Below are 25,000 nucleotides of genomic sequence, written 5' to 3'. Positions count from 1 at the left end.
AGTTTGTGAAAAAATTTGTGAAAAGTGAACGATTTTTTGTATTTGATTGCATTTGGCGGTGAAATGGTGGCATGAAATATACCAAAATGGGCCTAGATCAATACTTTGGGTTGTCTACTAAAAAAAATATATATATACATGTCAATGGCTATTCAGAGATTCCTGAAAGATATCAGTGTTCTAATGTAACTATCGCTAATTTTGAAAAGAAATGGTTTGGAAATAGCAAAGTGCTACTTGTATTTATGGCCCTATAACTTGCAAAAAAAGCAAAGAACATGTAAACATTGGGTATTTCTAAAATCAGGACAAAATTTAAAAACTATTTAGCATGGGTGTTTTTTGGTGGTTGTAGATGTGTAACAGATTTTGGGGGTCAAAGTTAGAAAAAGTGTGTTTTTTTCCATTTTTTCCTCATATTTTATAAAAAATTTTATAGTAAATTATAAGATATGATGAAAATAATGGTATCTTTAGAAAGTCCATTTAATGGCGAGAAAAACGGTATATAATATGTGTGGGTACAGTAAATGAGTAAGAGGAGAATTACAGCTAAACACAAACACCTCAAAAATGTAAAAATAGCCTTGGTCCCAAACAGACAGAAAATGGAAAAGTGCTGTGGTCATTAAGGGGTTAAAGGGATAGGAAAGTCAAAATTAAACTTGCATGATTCAGATACAGCATGTAATTTTAAAACACTTTTAAATTCAATTCTATTTTCAAATGTGCTTCGTTCTCTTTTTATACCTTCTTGAAAAAGAATACACACATATTCTACACTACTGGATGTTAGCTGCTGATTGGTGCCTGCACACATTTGTCTCTTGTGATTGGCTAACTAGATGTGTTCAGCTAACTGCCAGTAGTGCAATGCTGTTATTTCAGCAAAGGATAACAAGAGAGCTAAGCTAATTTTATAGAAAAAAAGTAGATTGGAAAGTTGTTAAAAATTGTATGTTCTATCCAAATCATGAAAGAAGATTTGGGGATTTCCTGTCCCTTTAAGAATATAGATAATGACCAGCTTGGGAGCCAGAGTATTGCAGATCCTGGACAGGATGTGGTGGATAAGCCAATCCCTAGTGTTTGTCTGCTCAGGACCTGCAATGCTTGTGGCACTGGCTCTTAAATGGACATTGTATATGTGTTTAACCCCCTTTGCTGCAATACAAAAATTAAAAGCTCTAATTATATAGCACATATATTTTTTTGGAATAGAATGTCCCTTTTGTAGTTAGGCTCAGCTTTTGAAAGTACATTGGTGTAGGGTCTGGCTCTGGCTCTGCTGGATGGAAGCTATACTGTGTGGTTGAAATGTGACAGGGAATCAGGGATATAGGATCGTGTGTGTAGGATCTGATTTTGCAATAATTAAATTATGTGAACTGGCCACATGATTCCATGACAGGCTGAATAATGTGAAATATTATAAAAGTAACATGCTGAATCTTTTATACAAGAAGGGGTGGTAACATTGGCTGGAGAGATGTATATGATGATCATGTGATATTTTTGTGTAATGCTATATATATATATATATATATATATATATATATATATATATATATATATATATATATATACACATATACATATATTGTTTAGGTCTGTGATGTGATACCCTGTGTTTTAGAAAATATGAAGTGTGAGCATTGTGCAGTAGAATATAAAGGTGTTCATAATATTGCATTAATGTAATATTTATTGCAAAATATGTTTCTTTAAGAATAAATTTTAAAGGTTCATCTTTATATGTGTTTTTCAATACAGAAGGGAGTGCTTAGTTTTTAGCTTGGGGGCCATAGCAGGGTTCATATATGTGGTTCTCGGTCGTATCAAAACCAGTGCCTCACCAGCCTCTGACCTTACCGCACGTCACTGATAGATATATAGATAGATTATATATATATATATATATATATATATATATATATATAAATAATTTAGTTTTGATGCATATTGCACATTTTCTGTAAATCCAATAAACCTAATTTCCCCAATTAAATATTACTGTGTCCTTCAGTTATTTGATCTATCAAAATGAAATTGCTGATCCAAACACCGAAGTATTTATAAATGAAAATCATGGAAATTATATAACAAAGTCTTTTGGAAGAGGCACTCCATAAATTGTAACATCCTCCAGGGTGCACTTACAAAATCAAACATCCACAAGTAGAAAAAAGGCACTTGCTGGGAAAGGTAAAACTTAGCCTTTAATAAAAAAGTTAAAATGCATGACGTTTCGGAGTTATTACACCTCCTTTATCAAATGTGTGATACAAACATTTTGAATAGAACAAAAAGTAGTATGCTCCATACATTACCCCTTCACCTTAAATATCCCCAAATGGCTCCTAACAACGCCGAGCCGCACCTGCGGCCGTGTGCAGCATGACCGGATGTTGCAATACCGGAAATTGCGTCATCAGCGTGGATTACGTGAGAACGTGCGTTGCCATAGCAGCATGGTTTGTTGTGTTACGATCCGGTTGATCAATAACAAACGCCCATCCACCTGTCAAAAAGATGGGTACTTAAAAAAACACATATGAGATAGACGCTATGTTGTAAAAGTCCCTTGCTAGCACAATAATAAACTTTGTAGGAGCCACATGTGAGAGTTAAAAACAATGAAGTATGGTAAAAAATACCAGAGGACATAAATCCATCTTGTCTCCAATCTTAAGAGGGGCAATCGACTCTTGAGATTGGAGACAAGATGGATTTATACTCTGGACACTATAACACCTAAAGGGTTAAACACCATGCTGGATTTCTCACCATTTTATACATGAATTTGAACCATCACTGACCATTGCTTTTGACACTTTCATTTTCATGCTCATTCTCAGATTCTCATTTTTTATATCTCTCCATGCTTTTTGCATGCATTGACTTGCTATCATGACATCCCTAAGTCCTCTTGTATTTTTTACCATACTTCAGGAAGCACGAAAGACACTTTATATTGGCTGATATCTAATATATTGGGATTGGTTCATTTATGTTAGTGGTATTTAAAGAATCCCTAATTGACCAATAACCTACAATTATTTATATGTATACTGACCAATATTTCTATATGTATACTGACCAATGTTTTCTTACGTGTTATTATAACGCATTTCCTCTGTATATAGTATTATTATATATTTTAACTTTTTTAGCAGCTGTTATGGGTCATTCGTGATTTGCTGCTGTTATTGTTTTTAACTCTCACATGTGGCTCCTACAACGTTCATTATTGTGCTAGCAAGGGACTTTTACAACATAGCGTCTATCTCATATGTGGTTTTTTAAGTACCCATCTTTTTGACAGGTGGATGGGCGTTTGTTATTGATCAACCGGATCGTAACACAACAAACCATGCTGCTATAGCAACGCACGGTCTCACGTAATCCACGCTGATGACACAATTTCCGGTAATGCAACATCCGGTCATGCTGCACACGGGCCGCAGGTGCGGTTCGGCATGTTAGAAGCCATTTGGGGATATTTAAGATGAAGGGGTAATGTATGGAGCATACTACTTTTTGTTCTATTCAAAATGTTTGTATCACGCATTTGATAAAGGAGGTGTAATACCTCCGAAACGTCATGCATTTTAACTTTTTATTAAAGGCTAAGTTTTACCTTTCCCAGCGAGTGACTTTTTTTCTACTATATATATATATATATATATATATATATATATATATATATATATATATATATATATATATATATATATATATATACATATACACATATACATACATACATACATACACACACAGGCCTCTGATAAAGCACATGTGCACATGCGCGAAACGTGCCAGGTGATCCTTGTGTTAGTCACCTTGCACCTGGCAACTTTTGCTGAATAAACCTTTTCAAGCCTTGAGTCTCCCGTCTCCGACCTCTCCTTTTGGAACTCTGCCCCTTATATATATATATATATATATATATATATATATATATATATATATATATATATATATATATATACACACACACACACACACATACACACACATATACACACACACACACTCACCGGCCACTTTATTCGGTACACCTGTTCAATTGCTTGGTAACACAAATTGTTAATCAGCCAAACACATGGCAGTAACTCAATGCATTTAGGCATCTAGACGTGGCGCAGGCGACTTACTGAAGTTCAAACTGAGCATCAGAATGGGGAAGAAAGGGGATTTAAACGACTTTGAATGTGGCATGGTTGTTGGTGCCAGTTTTAGTGTTAACATTTTTCTGTGCATGTGAGGCATAGCTAGATATTCTCAGTGCAACAGCATTTTAAAAACTGCAGCTAATCAGAGCACCAGTGGGGCTTGTATCATGTCAGAAATTAACAAATTGAGTTATTACCAGATGGTACAAGCACCTTAGCCTCAAGTGCTTTGTTTAAAATGCTGGTGTACAGTGCATACTTAAATACAATTTTTATAACAGCTATAGCTTTTATTAGAAGTATTTTTACTAATACATGTATATTACATAAATGCTTCTGTTCAATACCGAAATGCATCCATGTGGTTTCCAATTTTGGCTGGAATATCCCTTTAAGTATTGAAATTTTGAGTATAGCTGGGGATACAACTGGCAAAAAGAGGTATTTCAAATGAAAAAATCAAGGTAAAGGATACAAAATCAAGGTAAAATAGATTACTGTGAAGACATTAACCCCTTCCTGCCCCAAACTTATTAGTCTACATCGGAACAAAGTTCTGATTTAAACAAATAAGTTAAAAAGTGAAATCACATTGCGTGAATTCAATGATGGGATTGTGTCTGGGAGGAGTGCCTATGACACGCCCTCCAGCCTGCAATCCCATTCAGGAAGCGCCTTTGGCTTAGGTACAGCCAAAAGGCTAGGACCTTCTATGCCGTCCTAAGGGCGTTAAAGCCCAGAGCAGTCAGGACAGCATAGAACGTCCTAAGGGCGGGAAGGAATGGGAAAATATTACAGTACACTGCCCCTTTAAGTATGTTGGGAGGCACTTCAGCTTCTCTCAATGGAGCAGAAGAAGTGTTTTATTTCCTCTAAATAAAGCTTTTACATGGGATTATTTTTGGAGTTTAAAGTCCCTATATACAGGCCACTGAATATACCATGTGTAAACATAACACAAAGTTGCCCTGCATGTTAGTATATATGCACTAATGTTGCACAGACATATCTAGTCTCTAGTCACTTCACACTACATCAGCAACGCACCCGGATTAATGCTACTAGTTTTGCCCCATCTTCTCTTAGTGATCTCTGTCGGATTTCCTCCTGATCAAGTGAGAGTCTCTGCAAGCTCTCCTTCTTGTACAATACAGACTGTGTCTCCTCATTCGTTTTGTTACACATCTCACATACACGTCCTGAATTTGTGTTATAGAAAGTGCAGTGGGAGCACTGCCAGCCCTGGGGACAAAGAGAAAAAAGTCAGAGGCAGGGACTACATACAATCTTATATATGCCTGAATGATGTATGACACATACCTCCTGCTTGAAAGGTTTTAAACCTTCCTCATGACTCCCTGTATTGTCTATCAGTGGGCCAAAGCTGTCTGCAAAGCTGTCTCTCAAGGGGAGATCTGTTGTCTCAAGGCTGTCTCTTGAAGGCAAGGCTGCCATCTCGTGAAGGGCTTTTGCGGGAAAGATTACCGTCTCGTGACTGTCTTGTGATGGTTTGCTGGCCAGTCTGGGACGGTCACAAACAGCACACAGAACCGCAGAAGGATTATTTTGAAAAGTGCAGGCCTGACACTCCCAGCTGTCTCTTTGTAATTGATCACCAAGGCTAGATGGACTACTGGTGCAGCCACGTGGCCGGTCACATCCAACACACAGTACTGATTCTCCCCTGTTTAATGTATAACATGAGTAGCATTTCCAGGGAGGACGAGAAGGCAAGGAAGACAGTGTACTCTGCTCCAAAGGCCTAGGAAGCAAGAAAGGTAGTAAACAGAAACATGTTCAATAGTATAGAAACACATTCCTATAGCTGTAAAATTAGAGAATCAGGTTACCTGTGTGTAGATACTGGGCTGTAGGGGGAGCGCTGGTGGTGAGTCCGATTTGGGTGAGAGTGCATTCTCTTATCACACTCTGCACAGAATATGTCATTACATGCGGAACACAAGACTGAAACTGTAAACACGCCACAAAGACTGCAAGTAACCGAGACTACTCCTATGAAAGAAGAAGCAGTTAATAGCCACAGATGATACCATAAAGTGACCACTATAAATTAATTGTTAGTACTCTCAGGGCCTGATGATCTAAAGCTCTCCACTCTGGCGAGATGATCTAAGACTGTGATTCTCAACAGCAGGGTCGCGATGGCACCAACTGGTGGGCCGCGACCCGACGCTCACTCTGACAGGCCCACCACTCTACATATCTCTGAAATTCTGGACAGGCCTGTCAGAGCACCAGTGCGCATGTCCGTTTGTGCGTTGTCATCGTGTAACGGCAAGGAGCGTGACACGGCGTGAGAAGAACCAGATCGGCTCACAGGTTAGTAAGCCCACTAACACCAATGATGTAACATAATTAGGGCGGCCACTGACACCAATGAATGTCTTTTATTATAATTAACCCACTGACACCAATGTAAATATATATATATTTATATCTCACTGACACCAATGATTTATTATATAATTAACCCACTGTACACCAATGTGTGTGTGTGTGTATATATATATATATATATATATATATATATATATATTACATTTCTGTACAGTGGGTTAATTATATAATAATTAATTGGTGTCAGTGGGATATATATATATATATATATATACAAACATACACATATATATATATATATATATATATATATATATATATGTATATATATGAATAGAAGAAAGTGCACTCCTAAGGACTTACTAGTAAATCCACTTTATTTGTGAACGTTTTCGAGCCAAACTAGCTCGTCCTCAGACAAACAGAAAAACAACAATTGCATTTCCCACCACCAAGACTTAAATACCCAACAGTCATTACGTGCACGTTCTACACGTTTGCCACGCCCCCCCAGGGGAGGAGTAGACAGCCGTGTCAGCGTTATAATCGGCTGACAAAATAATAATGTTGTAAAAACATAAACACTTCCAAATCAATGCGAAAAGGCCAGAATGCAAAATAACAGGCCTACCAGAAGATGATAAACAAATAATTAATAAACCGAGTGCCACTATGTAATCATTCCTGGTTGGGTAAGCATAGTAACCATAGTGACAGGGAAGCCAAAAAATATCAGCGGGGACAGATGGATAACTAAATAAATATAAATATGTGTAACAATACCTAATATATAATATGCCGTAATGCTGGATAAATAATATGCGGATACACCTGATATTATATTTAAATGGTGACCAAGTAGGATACACGGGCCAATCTGTCCTGGTTAGATAAAAAAAAAGGTGGGAGTATTTCGATGCCTGGGCTGTGTCACCTGTGGTGGATTAATCACAGGGACATCTTTTTCACACCCACACAGACGACAGACATATAAACACAGGTTTCGCCTTACATGTACCACGACCTACATTGTGTACTTGTTACACTGCACCTGTGGTCTGTACTATGTGGGCAAGACCTCTGATGACCTCAAGACCAGGAAGGCGAACCATCGGTCAGCCATCAGTACCGCCCTAAAGAAGGGGACTTTAGAACAGCCGGTAGCACGGCATTTTGCAGAACATCATACTGTTGCGGATTTAAAATATACCATAATTGACCATGTCCCCCCTCTGGCGCGAGGTGGGGACCGTAACAAGCTATTACTGCAAAGAGAGGTGCGTTGGATGTACAAGCTGGATACCGTGACACCCAAGGGACTAAATGCCTACCTGGATTGGCAGGTGTTCCTCTGATGCACTATTGCTGAAAATATTGAGAGTCACTTTCCATTCAGCCCTGTATTAGGGCTTGAGCTAAAAGTCTTTATTTTATTATACATATTTTTGAGCTATATTTGTGTACCATGGTTAAGTAACATTGTACTTTATGTCTACAAATATCTTTCATATGCCACCTGATCTGTTGGACCCTCATATGTTTGTTTGTGCAACTAAATTATGTATCCATAACAGTCGTTGTGCTTTTACATGAGTCCCCCAGTTCTGTGGCATCTGTTTTTTGACACTGACACACTGCTTAAATTATTCAATTAGTTTACACTGTTGAAATTGCTCACATCTTTAATTTAGCCTTAGCAATGTTTTATCCACCACAGTGGACATGCTATCTGCTGCTTTCACCAATTTCCTGGGTCTGGATTGTCTTAAGTTAAGTCGATGTCGGCTGAATTGTTGCTGGTTGCTATGCCAACTGCGTTGGATATACTTGCTCGTAACATATGATTGTAAGTCCCTCCACTTCCAATGTTTGTTAGGGAAGGTAGTGTCCACGGCTTTTTCCCCGCTATGATAGTCATGACACTTTTGTTGCCACAATTTGCTGTTATACAGCTATACTTCGATCTTTGCTTATTTTGTTTACAGTTGCCATGGTTGCCCTGACGGACAGATTGGCCCGTGTATCCTACATCCTATATCCTTATATATTAGGTATTGTTACACATATTTATATTTATTTAGTTATCCATCTGTCCCTGCTGATATTTTTTGGCTTCCCTGTCACTATGGTTACCCAACCAGGAATGATTACATAGTGGCACATCGGTTTATTATACCTTGTTAATTATTGTTTATCTTCTTCTGGTATGCCTGTTATTTTGCATTCTGGCCTTTTCGCATTGATTTGGTAGTGTTTATGTTTTTACAACATTATTATTTTGTCAGCCGATTATCACGCTGACATGGCTGTCTACTCCTCCCCTGGGGGGCATGGCAAACGTGTAGAACGTGCACGTAACGACTGTTGGGTATTTAAGTCTTGGTGGTGGGAAATGCAATTGTTGTTTTTCTGTTTGTCTGAGGACGAGCTAGTTTGGCTCGAAAACGTTCACAAATAAAGTGGATTTACAAGTAAGTCCTTAGGAGTGCACTTTCTTCTATTCATCTATACAAATTGTTGGTTGCACCCAAGGCTGCTTATTACAACGTTTGGAGTGCACTTTGTCTGCAAATCAATCTATCAATCTCTCTCTCTCTCAATCTATCTCTCTCAATCTCTCTCTCTCTCAATCTCTCTCTCTCTCAATCTCTCTCTCTCTCAATCTCTCTCTCTCTCTCTCTCTCTCTCTCTCTCTCTCTCTCTCTCAATCTCTCTCTCTCAATCTCTCTCTCTCTCAATCTCTCTCTCTCTCTATATATATATATATATATATATATATATATATATACACACACACACACAGTGGGGCAAAATAGTATTTAGTCAGCCACCAATTGTGCAAGTTCTCCCACTTAAGAAGATATGAGAGAGGCCTGTAATTTTCATCAAAGGTATACCTCAACTATGAGAGACAAAATGTGGAAACAAATCCAGACAATCACATTGTCTGATTTGGAAAGAATTTATTTGCATATTATGGTGGAAAATAAGTATTTGGTCACCTACAAACAAGAGGAGAGAGAATGCTGAGTTGCAACCAAAGAACACCATACCTACTGTGAAGCATGGGGGTGGCAACATCATGCTTTGGGGCTGTTTCTCTGCAAAGGGAACAGGACGACTGATCCGTGTACATGAAAGAATGAATGGGGCCATGTATCGTGAGATTTTGAGTGCAAACCTTCTTCTATCAGCAAGGGCATTGAAGACGAAACGTGGCTGGGTCTTTCAGCATGACAATGATCCCAAACACACCGCCCGGGCAACGAAGGAGTGGCTTCGTAAGAAGCATTTCAAGGTCCTGGAGTGGCCTAGCCAGTCTCCAGATCTCAACCCCATAGAAAACCTTTGGAGGGAGTTGAAAGTCTGTGTTGCCCAGCGACAGCCCCAAAACATCACTGCTCTAGAGGAGATCTGCATGCAGGAATGGGCCAACATACCAGCAACAGTGTGTGACAACCTTGTGGATATATAACAAAGCATTGAGATGAACTTTTGATATTGACCAAATACTTATTTTCCACCATAATTTGCAAATAAATTATTTCCTAATCAGACAATGTGATTGTCTGGATTTGTTTCCACTTTTTGTCTCTCATAGTTGAGGTATACCTATGATGAAAATTGCAGGCCTCTCTCATCTCACTAAGTGGGAGAACTTGCACAATTGGTGGCTGACTAAATACTTTTTTGCCCCACTGTATAAATATATTACATTTCTGTACAGTGGGTTAATTATATAATAATTAATTGGTGTCAGTGGGATATATATATATATATATGTATGTATGTGTGTGTGTGTGCGCGCGCGCGCATGTATAAAATTAACCCACTGACACACACACACACATATACATATATACATATATATATATATATATATATATATATATATAAATAAATGATTACCGGGCTCTGGACAGCTCCGGCTAAACTGTACCGGGCCTTGAGGGACAGTCTAGTTAAATATAAGCTTTCATGATTCAGATAGGGCATGCAATTTTAAACAACTCTCCAATTTACTTTTATCATAAATTTTGCTTTGTTCTCTTTGGATTCTTAGTTTAAACCAAGGTAGACTTATATGATACGTTCTTAGCCCTTGAAGGCTGCCTCTTATCTGAATGCATTTTGCCAGTTTTTCACAACTAGAGGGTGTTAGTTAATGTGTGCCATATAGATAATATTGTGCTAACGCACGTGGGGTTACTTACGAGTCAGCACTGACTGACTAAAATGCAAATCTGTTAAAAGAACTAAAATAAGGGGGCAGTCTGCAGAGGCTTAGATACAAGGTAATCACAGAGGTAAAAAGTATATTAAAGGGACATGATACCCAAATGTTGAAACACTTGAAAGTGATGCAGCATAGCTGTAAAAAAGCTGACTAGGAAATATAACCTGAGCATCTCAGTTCATCAAACAGTTCATGACCTCAACACTGCTGATGCTGATTGGCTGCTGTTCATTTCTTCCTTGTTTTCTTTTTTTTTTTTTTTCTTCCAGCTGGGCAGTAACTGAAAGATAACTTTTAACACAGCACTTACTCTGGTGAGCTGAGAAAATTGTGAGGTAAAATATCTTCCTTTTTTACATAGAGATTATCAGGTGATATTATCATGTCAGCTTTTTACAATTATGCTGCATCACTTTCAAGTGATTTAGCATATGAGTATTATGTCTCTTTAATATAACCTTGTTGGTTATGCAAAACTGGGGCATGGGTAATAAAGGGATTATCTATATTTTTAAACAATAACAATTCTGGTGTAGACTGTCCCTTTAATCCTTATACCATAAAACTCTAAAATGGCTGATCCAATCTCCCATTACTATAAACCCTTACTGTGACTTCATAGCATATCCCACTTAGACACTAAACGTGACAATTTTCATCAAAGCTTTTTGTACAAAGTAGTCTATGCACATATTGTGTCTCTGCCTCTGCAAAAGCTCAGTATACAAGTGATTTTAACCCATTCTGGCTGCTTACCCACTTAGTGCTCCGACTGCCCATCCCCTATGAGAATGTTGTTCCTGTTATGAAAAGGCAGGCTACACAATCAAGAAAAATGGCAAATTGTTGTCCTGCTTCCCTGTTAAATTGTCATCATAGACTAAATGTGAATGGTCTAGCTGCACTACCGCTTTAACTTATCCTAACTCTAGGTTAGAACGCTCACATTCAGTCTGTGATGCCTTTAAACAGAAACATGGGTTCACATTGTGCTATTTTTAGATGAACAGTGGTATGGCTTGTTTGGAAATATGAAATTTAGTGACTCTTAAACTCCAAACCCTCATGTAGCGATCACCCCTTCATGCCTCCCCCATCTGTAACCCCTATTGCTTAAAGGGAAAGGGATTGTAAAGTAAAAATTACATTTCAAACAACTTTTCAATTTACTTCCATTATCCAATTTATTTTGTCCACCTTGTATCCTTTTTGTTAAACAGTAAACATAGGTAAGCTTCGGAGCATAAATGCCCTACTGGAGCTAGCTGGCGATTGGTGGTTGCACATATATGCCTCCTATCATTGGCTTATCTAGTGTGTTAGTTCCCAGTAGTGCATTGCTATTCCTGAGCCTAGCTAGGTTTACTTTTTAACAAATTCTACCAAAATAGCAAAGCAAATTTGTTGATAGATGTAAATTAGAAGGTTGTTCAAAAAAACATGCTCTAGCTAAATCATGAATGTTTTCATTTTGACTCTACTGTCCCTCTAATCAAACCAGAACAGTGGGAAGACTCCGACATGGTCTCATGGAAAGGTTTAAAGGGACACTGAACCCAAAAATTTTCTTTCGTGATTCAGATAGAGCATGCAATTTTAAGCAACTTTCTAATTTACTCCTATTATCAATGTTTCTTCTTTCTCTTGCTATCTTTATATGAAAAAGAAGGCATCTAAGCTTGTTTCTTGGTTCAGAACTCTGGACAGCAGTTTTTGATTGGTGGATGAATTTATCCACCAATCAGCAAGGACAACCTAGGTTGTTCACCAAAAATGGGACGGCATCTAAACTTACATTCTTGCATTTCAAATAAAGATACCAAGAGAATAAAGAACATTTGATAATAGGAGTAAATTAGAAAGTTGCTTAAAATGTCATGCTCTATCTGAATCACAAAAGAAAAAAATTGGGTACAGTGTCCCTTTAAGTTTCAACAAAGGATATCAAGTTATCTGCTCTGAAGGCTACACTAATGCCAACTTTTCAGAAGCTGGAAAAGACCACACAAATTCTGATTGAGCAGGCGTGGAGTGCGCTTCGCGAGTGTGCAACACCAGTATGGGATGCAGATTTGTCTATAGAAAATGCACCACTTGGTAGTTATGCCCTGAACATCGAGTCCTTGTGCCCCAATAAACCATGGCAACCTTTTATGCCTGCCCCCGGTGTGATGCCAGAGATTTGGCTATTAGTAAGGGGCGAGAGCCAATAGAGACTAACGTTATTTTCTCAAAAAGCTGCTGCATAGATTCCCAGAGCAAGAAATGCAACACAGAAGAGATTTGCAAGATCAAGATTTGGCACTGCGATTAGGACAGTTCAGTCCTAAGTTGAACATGGAGATATCAAAGCGAATCTGGGCAAACAAATTTTATTCAAGACATTGATAAACATTTGACTTTGTCCCAATATGCAAACATTGCAATGCCCAACCATTAAAATTTTCTACCATATGTGTCTTACATGAGGACATTTGTGCTGCATCAGTGAGATACTCCATTCATTAAGGAATTGGATAAGCCAGGACTCTATTCATAAATATTTCTCACACATAGAAACATAGATATTGACGGCAGATAAGAGCCATAGGCCCAGCAAGTCTGCCCGATATTACCTAACAGTATAAACTTATCTAGTTTGTAGGATAGCCTTATGCTTGTCCCATGCATTTTAAAGTCCCCACAGTGTTTGTCGCTACTACCTCTTGAGGAAGTTTATTCCATAAATCAATCACTCTTTCTGTAAAGAAGTGCTTCCTCAAATTACTCCTGAATCTACTACCCTTTACCTTTAGATCATGACCCCTTGTTCTTGTATTTTCCACTTTATGTAAAATACCCACAGCCTCAGTTTTACTAAGCCCTTTAACGTACTTGAAAGTTGCTATCATATCACCTCTTTCCCTTCTCTCCTCTAAGCTATACATATTTAGGTCATTGAGCCTATCCTGGTAAGTTTTATTTTTTAGACCATGTACTATTTTGGTAGCCCTCCTTTGCACAGATTCAAGTTTGTTAATATACTTCTGAAGATATGGCCTCCAGAACTGCACACAATACTCAAGATGAGGCCTAACTAATGATCTATAAAGTGGCATAAGAACCTTACTATTTCTGCTGCAAATACCTCTACCAATACATCCAAGCATTCAGCTAGCCTTACTCGCTGCATTACTACATTGTTTACTAAGTTTTAAATTGTCTGAAATAATAATTCCCAAGTCCTGTTCCTCATCTGTAACAGTCAGTAAAGTGTCATTGAGTCTGTAATTAACATTTGGATTTTTCTTCCCTAAATACATTATTTTACACTTTGCTGTGTTAAACTTTAGATCCCAGTCGTTTGTCCATTCCTCCAATTGTTGTATATCACTTCTCATTTTGTTCCCCCCCGGGAACATCCACTCTGTTACAAATTTTTGTATCATCTGCAAACATACTTTCCCCTGTAGCCCTTTGCTGATATCACAGATAAATATGTTAAACAAAACAGGCCCCAGAACTGACCCCTGAGGAACACCAGTAGTAACAGCCCCCTCTGCTGAATGAACTCCATTTACTAAGACACTTTGTGTTCTGTAGAATGTGATAACTCTACAATTTGTTTCTATTTTATTTATTTTTTTATCTGGTGGATGCTAATTATTGTTTTATACTAAACTGGAACTGCCAATTAGTGTACCATACTAGAGGAATTTATACCCTCCCATGTTGAAATGTTTATATTGGTGAGAACGTTTAATTAATGGTTTAATTAGATATTCTTCCAATGCTTTGCAATGCGCATGACATGCAACAGCGTGATCACTCTCCTCCCAGCTGATTTCCATGGTAACTCTTTTGGATGAAAATAATAAAGTGAGAAACAGGAGTGAGTTAACTCAAGTTCTGTCGAGTACAGGAACAGTTTTAATACCACGTATTTAAATTACTGCTGTGCATAACCTTCTGCTATATGCAGTGTAAGAATAGTCATATCACCTAAGGTATATTTACGCTATGGTAATATTAGTCAAGATACAATCTAGCTAGATGATATCTTTGGGAAGTTTGAGGGTTATTCACGAAATAACACAGATTTACTGTAACCTCCTCAAACTCTCCTATACGTCGTGTATAAAGTCATACTATTTGCTTTTGCATTGATATGGCTGAAGTTCTCTAATGTTTATTAATGTCCATATCTTCCCCCACACATCCATATCTATGATTTACAGTTTTTTGTTTTTATTTTATTTTTTTAATGTCATGCTTTTTTTTTTTTTTTTTTTTTACAGAAGTACTGACATATATCTAACTTTGGGGGTGTAGTTATTGTCTTTTTTGGTACTTTGTTTAATTTTTATATTACTATATGACAAACAACAGGATGGTTGCTTGTTCCGTTTCCTTAAAATTCTCTTCTTTTATGTGATTGTTCATTTTTGCTATATAAGAAAATGATGATATACGCAGATATTTTCGACCTTCAAGATGGGAATCTGATGGAACTTTTTTGCTCATTTCATGCTCAGTAAAACTGATTTCCATGTTTCACTCAGTGATATATAAATGCCTGATTCTCTGTATTTGTGAAGAATATGAGCACAGTTTTGTTATGATACCGATCATAATATGTTTTAATTCTTTTGATAATTAATGCACTGCAATTTATACCTCTCTCAAAAGTTTGAAATATTTTTTTTTTGTAAAACTGCATTTATAAAAAGAGAAAGCTGGGGGCATGTCCGGGTAGCGGCCATGTCCGGTGACAATATTAGAAGCTCTGTTTAAAGTCTGGATAATCCACCAATTATCTCCTTGTAAAAGCGGCATCTTACATAAGTGCTAGACTAGATATCACTGAAAATTTCTTGAGCTCAACTTTTTTTCTCTACAACACTAACCATCATATCTATATTCTCCACAATGAATCCAGAGACAACTACTGGAAATAGATCTGACATAATGGCAGCTGTGGAGTTGTTGGAGCAGAGTATACAGAGTTTCAACATCTTGAGAGCAGACTTACATCAGTGCTGACTTTCCTACACTGCGATTCTAAGTGACTAGCAGATGTTAGCCAGACACTGACTGCAGAGGTAGCTGAAACTCTTGACACCGCAAATACAGTCAGCGCTATTATGCTATATGCACAAGCGGATACACCATTTACACAGAATGTGCAACATAACTCCTTATGCAAAGCTCAACTATAGGAGACTGCCATAACTTTTACCGATCAGAGAGCACTTGAGTATATGAAGCCATCCAATACAATAAAAACCTTGCACACAGATGTGAGAGAATGGTTGATTACTGGGTAGCAACTATCTAGTGTGAAGGGATGCTATTTTGATAACTGCAAATGCACAAGACCCATGGGGGTCAGTTTTCTGTACTGATGGTCGGTTGGACTAAATTGTTTTACAAGGTCCCAAGGGTGGATTCCCTCTGTTGTGTCCCATGTGGGATCCAAGCCAATCTGGGTAGGCTAAGTCTAAGAAGCACATTATACCACAATTATTGAGCTGCATAGTTCTATACGTTAGCTACTTTGGTTTTAAATTGCATGTCTCTTTATTTGTCATGCTAGTTCAGATGCTTAAACATAGGATGGATTTTACTTATTTGGGTGGGGGCATGATCGGTCTTCTGCTCCAGGTCCTAGCATAAATCTGCTCAAAATCCATTTAGAAATGCTTCGTCGAGTATTTATTGCTGTCTAAAATTACACAGTAGAGAAAGCCCCCTCAAATGATAACGCTATCTTCGGACTTGATGTCAGATTCAGTCTACTGGAGCTTTACATAGATTGTGGCCTAATATCTAACCCCCGGCAGGACACCTGTGTTTCTTTGTCGTTACGGAGCAATGAATTCCCTTAAGACACTTCAAGAACCTTCATACCACAGGGAACCATTTATTTTGCAAAGCAGCTACATAGAGTCAAAGATTATAAGGAGATTCGATTTAAAGCATATATTAAAAATGGATGCTATAGACAGATTGGAACTTAAAATGGCCCAACTCGTGCAAGACCATTTCCGGAGCCTGGAGAAAGAGATATGCAAACTCCTGTTCAAAGCACGGTCTAAAGAAGGGCTTACATTGCTAAATACAGACCGATCAACAAAGGAACTTTATCGCAGGTCCACACCTATCAAGACAGGTCTGCCTAAAATAAAGATTTCCCCTTCCTGCAACCAGATGGGCGATGCAAACCTTGCTAATAGAAAACCTTTACTCACCTGGGAATCCCAGATTGAGGGCAATGGGGTCTCGGAAGCCTGGGCCTGCGATGTGAAGCCATCTACATCTGAGGTGCTGATTGGAACCGAACATAAGAGGCAAGAGAACATGCTTTTTGAGAGATCTTTTCCTAACATGATGCACAAGCGGCAGTTGAGGCCATTGCCAAGAAGCGGAGACGGATCCACATTGGATATACAACACCCGAGACTCCTAATCTGTTCCGGATTATCTATCTTGTTTGCACACATCTAACTGTGACCAGTACCGGAGGAATAACGGGTGGTGAGCTACTTACCGCTCATGAAAGCTGTAGCCCTGCGGAAATAGGACAATTACAAAAACTCAATTCCTTTTGGATTTAGTGCTATTAAGTATGTCACCCACATGTGTTTTGTTTTAGCTAAGGTGCTCTTTAGACACTTTTAATAACCATGTTATCTGTTTAACCAAGGCTAAACCGGTTCTGATTCATAGTTAAAGTATGTTATGATCCATCAGGATACGTTTGTAATTAGTAGCCTTCTTGGCCATCTAAATATTTATGTTTAGATATATTAACATATAATCAAATTGCCAGCTGTCTATTGCACCCCTATAAACTATTGGATTTCCACATGTGAGTAAGACCATATATAGCGAAATATCAAAATGTTAGACCGCAATGGGTAGTATGTGTAATGCTTTAATTCCATTAAATTGCAAACTTCTGTTGGTTTAGTACAGGCCATTATGAAATACATCCTAATGCACTAGTAGGTAGACATTTACCATTTCAAACTTTCTTCCCTATCTGGGTTCAGTAATATACAGCACCTTATAGCATCTCATTAAGATACTGTTCTATTTTAGGACTGTAGAAAATATTTAAGTAGTTAAAGCTTAACTTTTGATTATATACACATAGGGCACAATATTCTGCCATATATTAGGCACTTGCATGCCTCGCAGTGCGGGTAGGGTTTCTTGAGGGGTCGCTCTAACTTATTATACTTTAATGGTGTGCTACCTGCGGCCGGGGAAGCGCACCACATTTTTTAATGATCACTAATTTTGATATGAGTAGACAATAGCCCACTTATAAGATTGTATGTTGCCCTGAATACTTACACTCTCTAATGTTACTAAAATGGTTTATAAACATATGGACATAGGGAAACCATACACTCAAGTATATCTGTATTAATGACTGCCCATTCATTGACTTTAAGATGATCTTTCATAACTTTATGTTATTGTTTCCTCTTCCTAGTGATATCTACATCTAAATCCTGCCCCAGCTGCCTATTCTAGATTAATAGTAATGATGGTTCCCTTATCATGGTACCATTCCATTTTAGAAAATGGGTCCAAAAGTGGCCCTCCCATTCTTTTTCCCCTCATATTACCCTTTCCAATCTTATTCGGTGGGCAGTGGTCCAAGAGTGGCCATTATATTTCAATATGGGGAAATCACTGATAGCTAAGTTGTAACATATAAAGGGATATAACTCTATATCATCATAATACAAATTAGGTTTTTGAAATGTGCATTTGACTCGTATTGTATACATCTAAATGGCAATTTTTGTTTATGTATGATAATTCTGTCATGCTCTATTATGTTTCTGACTTCTGTACATTTGAAACTGCATGATGTTTGTATGTGCAATATTCAATCCTCAATAAAAACAAATTTAAATTAATATATATTTTTTTTATTATTCTTTTTACCGTATATTGGTGTCCTACACATTGACATTTTTGTAGATCCATTAAGAATAGAGAATTAACTCTGTGTTTAATTAATGTTTATTCACGACAGTGAGAATCCAGCCCTAACCATACATTTAGTTAGTGCTAATTGAAAAACAGAATTTATGTTTACCTGATAAATTACTTTCTCCAACGGTGTGTCCGGTCCACGGCGTCATCCTTACTTGTGGGATATTCTCTTCCCCAACAGGAAATGGCAAAGAGCCCAGCAAAGCTGGTCACATGATCCCTCCTAGGCTCCGCCTTCCCCAGTCATTCGACCGACGTAAAGGAGGAATATTTGCATAGGAGAAACCATATGATACCGTGGTGACTGTAGTTAAAGAAAATAAATTATCAGACCTGATTAAAAAACCAGGGCGGGCCGTGGACCGGACACACCGTTGGAGAAAGTAATTTATCAGGTAAACATAAATTCTGTTTTCTCCAACATAGGTGTGTCCGGTCCACGGCGTCATCCTTACTTGTGGGAACCAATACCAAAGCTTTAGGACATGGATGAAGGGAGGGAGCAAATCAGGTCACCTAGGCTTGCAAAACCTTTCTCCCAAAAATAGCCTCAGAAGAAGCAAAAGTATCAAACTTGTAAAATTTAGTAAAAGTGTGCAGTGAAGACCAAGTCGCTGCCTTACATATCTGATCAACAGAAGCCTCGTTCTTGAAGACCCATGTGGAAGCCACAGCCCTAGTGGAATGAGCTGTGATTCTTTCAGGAGGCTGCCGTCCGGCAGTCTCATAAGCCAATCTGATGATGCTTTTAATCCAAAAAGAGAGAGAGGTAGAAGTTGCTTTTTGACCTCTCCTTTTACCAGAATAAACAACAAACAAGGAAGATGTTTGTCTAAAATCCTTTGTAGCATCTAAATAGAATTTTAGAGCACGAACAACATCCAAATTGTGCAACAAACGTTCCTTCTTTGAAACTGGATTCGGACACAAAGAAGGCACGACTATCTCCTGGTTAATGTTCTTGTTAGAAACAACTTTCGGAAGAAAACCAGGTTTAGTACGTAAAACCACCTTATCTGCATGGAACACCAGATAAGGAGGAGAACACTGCAGAGCAGATAATTCTGAAACTCTTCTAGCAGAAGAAATTGCAACCAAAAACAAAACTTTCCAAGATAATAACTTAATATCAACGGAATGTAAGGGTTCAAACGGAACCCCCTGAAGAACTGAAAGAACTAAATTGAGACTCCAAGGAGGAGTCAAAGGTTTGTAAACAGGCTTGATTCTAACCAGAGCCTGAACAAAGGCTTGAACATCTGGCACAGCTGCCAGCTTTTTGTGAAGTAACACAGACAAGGCAGAAATCTGTCCCTTCAAGGAACTTGCAGATAATCCTTTCTCCAAACCTTCTTGAAGAAAGGATAGAATCTTAGGAATTTTTACCTTGTCCCAAGGGAATCCTTTAGATTCACACCAACAGATATATTTTTTCCATATTTTGTGGTAAATTTTTCTAGTTACAGGCTTTCTGGCCTGAACAAGAGTATCAATGACAGAATCTGAGAACCCTCGCTTTGATAAGATCAAGCGTTCAATCTCCAAGCAGTCAGTTGGAGTGAGACCAGATTCGGATGTTCGAACGGACCTTGAACAAGAAGGTCTCGTCTCAAAGGTAGCTTCCATGGTGGAGCTGATGACATATTCACCAGGTCTGCATACCAAGTCCTGCGTGCCACGCAGGAGCTATCAAGATCACCGATGCCCTCTCCTGATTGATCCTGGCTACCAGCCTGGGGATGAGAGGAAACGGCGGGAATACATAAGCTAGTTTGAAGGTCCAAGGTGCTACTAGTGCATCTACTAGAGTCGCCTTGGGATCCCTGGATCTGGACCCGTAGCAAGGAACCTTGAAGTTCTGACGAGAGGCCATCAGATCCATGTCTGGAATGCCCCACAATTGAGTAATTTGGGCAAAGATTTCCGGATGGAGTTCCCACTCCCCCGATGAAATGTCTGACGACTCAGAAAATCCGCTTCCCAATTTTCCACTCCTGGGATGTGGATTGCAGACAAGTGGCAGGAGTGAGTCTCCGCCCATTGAATGATTTTGGTCACTTCTTCCATCGCCAGGGAACTCCTTGTTCCCCCCTGATGGTTGATGTACGCAACAGTCGTCATGTTGTCTGATTGAAACCGTATGAACTTGGCCTTTGCTAGCTGAGGCCAAGCCTTGAGAGCATTGAATATCGCTCTCAGTTCCAGAATATTTATCGGGAGAAGAGATTCTTCCCGAGACCAAAGACCCTGAGCTTTCAGGGGTCCCCAGACCGCGCCCCAGCCCACCAGACTGGCGTCGGTCGTGACAATGACCCACTCTGGTCTGCGGAAGCTCATCCCCTGTGACAGGTTGTCCAGGGACAGCCACCAACGGAGTGAATCTCTGGTCCTCTGATCTACTTGTATCGTCGGAGACAAGTCTGTATAGTCCCCATTCCACTGACTGAGCATGCACAGTTGTAATGGTCTTAGATGAATTCGCGCAAAGGAACTATGTCCATTGCCGCTACCATCAAACCTATTACTTCCATGCACTGCGCTATGGAAGGAAGAGGAACAGAATGAAGTATTTGACAAGAGTTTAGAAGTTTTGATTTTCTGGCCTCTGTCAGAAAAATCCTCATTTCTAAGGAGTCTATTATTGTTCCCAAGAAGGGAACCCTTGTTGACGGAGATAGAGAACTTTTTTCTACGTTCACTTTCCACCCATGAGATCTGAGAAAGGCCAGGACAATGTCCGTGTGAGCCTTTGCTTGAGGAAGGGACGACGCTTGAATCAGAATGTCGTCCAAGTAAGGTACTACTGCAATGCCCCTTGGTCTTAGCACCGCTAGAAGGGACCCTAGTACCTTTGTGAAAATCCTTGGAGCAGTGGCTAATCCGAACGGAAGTGCCACAAACTGGTAATGCTTGTCCAGGAATGCGAACCTTAGGAACCGATGATGTTCCTTGTGGATAGGAATATGTAGATACGCATCCTTTAAATCCACCGTGGTCATGAATTGACCTTCCTGGATGGAAGGAAGAATTGTTCGAATGGTTTCCATTTTGAACGATGGAACCTTGAGAAACTTGTTTAGGATCTTGAGATCTAAGATCGGTCTGAATGTTCCCTCTTTTTTGGGAACAACGAACAGATTGGAGTAGAACCCCATCCCTTGTTCTCCTAATGGAACAGGATGAATCACTCCCATTTTTAACAGGTCTTCTACACAATGTAAGAATGCCTGTTTTTTTATGTGGTCTGAAGACAATTGTGACCTGTGGAACCTCCCCCTTGGGGGAAGCCCCTTGAATTCCAGAAGATAACCTTGGGAGACTATTTCTAGTGCCCAAGGATCCAGAACATCTCTTGCCCAAGCCTGAGCGAAGAGAGAGAGTCTGCCCCCCACCAGATCCGGTCCCCGGATCGGGGGCCAACATCTCATGCTGTCTTGGTAGCAGTGGCAGGTTTCTTGGCCTGCTTTCCTTTGTTCCAGCCTTGCATTGGTCTCCAGGCTGGCTTGGCTTGAGAAGTATTACCCTCTTGCTTAGAGGACGTAGCACTTGGGGCTGGTCCGTTTCTGCGAAAAGGGACGAAAATTAGGTTTATTTTTGGCCTTGAAAGACCTATCCTGAGGAAGGGCGTGGCCCTTGCCCCCAGTGATATCAGAGATAATCTCTTTCAAGTCAGGGCCAAACAGCGTTTTCCCCTTGAAAGGAATGTTAAGCAATTTGTTCTTGGAAGACGCATCCGCTGACCAAGATTTTAACCAAAGCGCTCTGCGCGCCACAATAGCAAGACAGAATTTTTCGCCGCTAACCTAGCCAATTGCAAAGTGGCGTCTAGGGTGAAAGAATTAGCCAATTTGAGAGCATGAATTCTGTCCATAATCTCCTCATAAGAAGAAGAATTATTATTGAGCGCCTTTTCTAGCTCATCGAACCAGAAACACGCTGCTGTAGTGACAGGAACAATGCATGAAATTGGTTGTAGAAGGTAACCTTGCTGAACAAACATCTTTTAAGCAAACCTTCTAATTTTTTATCCATAGGATCTTTGAAAGCACAACTATCTTCTATGGGTATAGTGGTGGGTTTGTTTAGAGTAGAAACCGCCCCCTCGACCTTGGGGACTGTCTGCCATAAGTCCTTTCTGGGGTCGACCATAGGAAACAATTTTTTAAATATGGGGGGAGGGACGAAAGGTATACCGGGTCTTTCCCATTCTTTATTTACAATGTCCGCCACCCGCTTGGGTATAGGAAAAGCTTCGGGGGGCCCCCGGGACCTCTAGGAACTTGTCCATTTTACATAGTTTCTCTGGAATGACCAAATTCTCACAATCATCCAGAGTAGATAACACCTCCTTAAGCAGAGCGCGGAGATGTTCCAATTTAAATTTAAATGTAATCACATCAGCTTCAGCTTGTTGAGAAATTTTCCCTGAATCTGAAATTTCTCCCTCAGACAAAACCTCCCTGGCCCCCTCAGACTGGTGTAGGGGCCCTTCAGAACCAATATCATCAGCGTCCTCATGCTCTTCAGTATTTTCTAAACAGAGCAGTCGCGCTTTCGCTGATAAGTGGGCATTTTGGCTAAAATGTTTTTGATAGAATTATCCATTACAGCCGTTAGTTGTTGCATAGTAAGGAGTATTGGCGCGCTAGATGTACTAGGGGCCTCCTGTGTGGGCAAGACTGGTGTAGACGAAGGAGGGGATGATGCAGTACCATGCTTACTCCCCTCACTTGAGGAATCATCTTGGGCATCATTTTCTCTAAATTTTGTGTCACATAAATCACATCTATTTAAATGAGAAGGAACCTTGGCTTCCCCACATTCAGAACACAGTCTATCTGGTAGTTCAGACATGTTAAACAGGCAAAAACTTGATAACAAAGTACAAAAAACGTTTTAAAATAAACCGTTACTGTCACTTTAAATTTTAAACTGAACACACTTTATTACTGCAATTGCGAAAAAGTATGAAGGAATTGTTCAAAATTCACCAAAATTTCACCACAGTGTCTTAAAGCCTTAAAAGTATTGCACACCAAATTTGGAAGCTTTAACCCTTAAAATAACGGAACCGGAGCCGTTTTTATATTTAACCCCTTTACAGTCCCTGGTATCTGCTTTGCTGAGACCCAACCAAGCCCAAAGGGGAATACGATACCAAATGACGCCTTCAGAAAGTCTTTTCTATGTATCAGAGCTCCTCACACATGCATCTGCATGTCATGCTTCCCAAAAACAAGTGCGCAATAGAGGCGCGAAAATGAGACTCTGCCTATGATTAGGGAAAGCCCCTAGAGAGTAAGGTGTCCAATACAGTGCCTGCCGGTTATTTTACATAATTCCCAAGATTAAAATAATTCCTCAAGGCTATGGAGTATAAAATATGTTTATATATAAATCGATTTAGCCCAGAAAATGTCTACAGTCTTAAAAAAGCCCTTGTGAAGCCCTTTTTTTCTATCTGTAATAAAAATGGCTTACCGGATCCCATAGGGAAAATGACAGCTTCCAGCATTACATCGTCTTGTTAGAATGTGTCATACCTCAAGCAGCAAAAGTCTGCTCACTGTTCCCCCAACTGAAGTTAATTCCTCTCAACAGTCCTGTGTGGAAACAGCCATCGATTTTAGTAACGGTTGCTAAAATCATTTTCCTCTTACAACAGAAATCTTCATCTCTTTTCTGTTTCAGAGTAAATAGTACATACCAGCACTATTTTAAAATAACAAACTCTTGATTGAATAATAAAAACTACAGTTAAACACTAAAAAACTCTAAGCCATCTCCGTGGAGATGTTGCCTGTACAACGGGCAAAGAGAATGACTGGGGAAGGCGGAGCCTAGGAGGGATCATGTGACCAGCTTTGCTGGGCTCTTTGCCATTTCCTGTTGGGGAAGAGAATATCCCACAAGTAAGGATGACGCCGTGGACCGGACACACCTATGTTGGAAGAATGAGATGTATATCCTTTACTACAAATAGTGACAACCTTGTAGTCAAAGATTTTATGGTATACTATATATTTCTGTACTTTGTGTTATTAACACAATCATACCAAATATTGGGCTAGATTACGAGTGGAGCTCTATTTATCACTCCTGCTCGTGCATTAAAGGGACAGTCTAGTCAAAATTAAGCTTCCATGATGATTCAGAAAGGGCATGCAATTTTAAACAACTTTTTAATTTACTTTTATCATCAAAATTTGCTTTGTACTCTTGGAATTCTTTG

General features: G+C 39.2%; 1 protein-coding gene across 1 annotated transcript in view; it reads right to left on the bottom strand.

The window, feature by feature from the left end:
• RNF31 (ring finger protein 31) overlaps positions 1 to 25,000 on the bottom strand; it is a 184,874-nt gene that overhangs the window by 94,942 nt on the left and 64,932 nt on the right. The window contains 3 exon segments of the mRNA XM_053702361.1: positions 5,226 to 5,420; positions 5,499 to 5,940; positions 6,029 to 6,191. Of these exon segments, the coding sequence (XP_053558336.1) occupies positions 5,226 to 5,420; positions 5,499 to 5,940; positions 6,029 to 6,191 (800 nt within the window).

This window comes from Bombina bombina, chromosome 2 (assembly GCF_027579735.1).
Source record: "Bombina bombina isolate aBomBom1 chromosome 2, aBomBom1.pri, whole genome shotgun sequence".
NCBI lineage: Eukaryota > Metazoa > Chordata > Amphibia > Anura > Bombinatoridae > Bombina > Bombina bombina.
The sequence above is the reverse complement of the archived record's forward strand: the minus strand, read 5'-3'. Positions and strand labels throughout refer to the sequence as shown.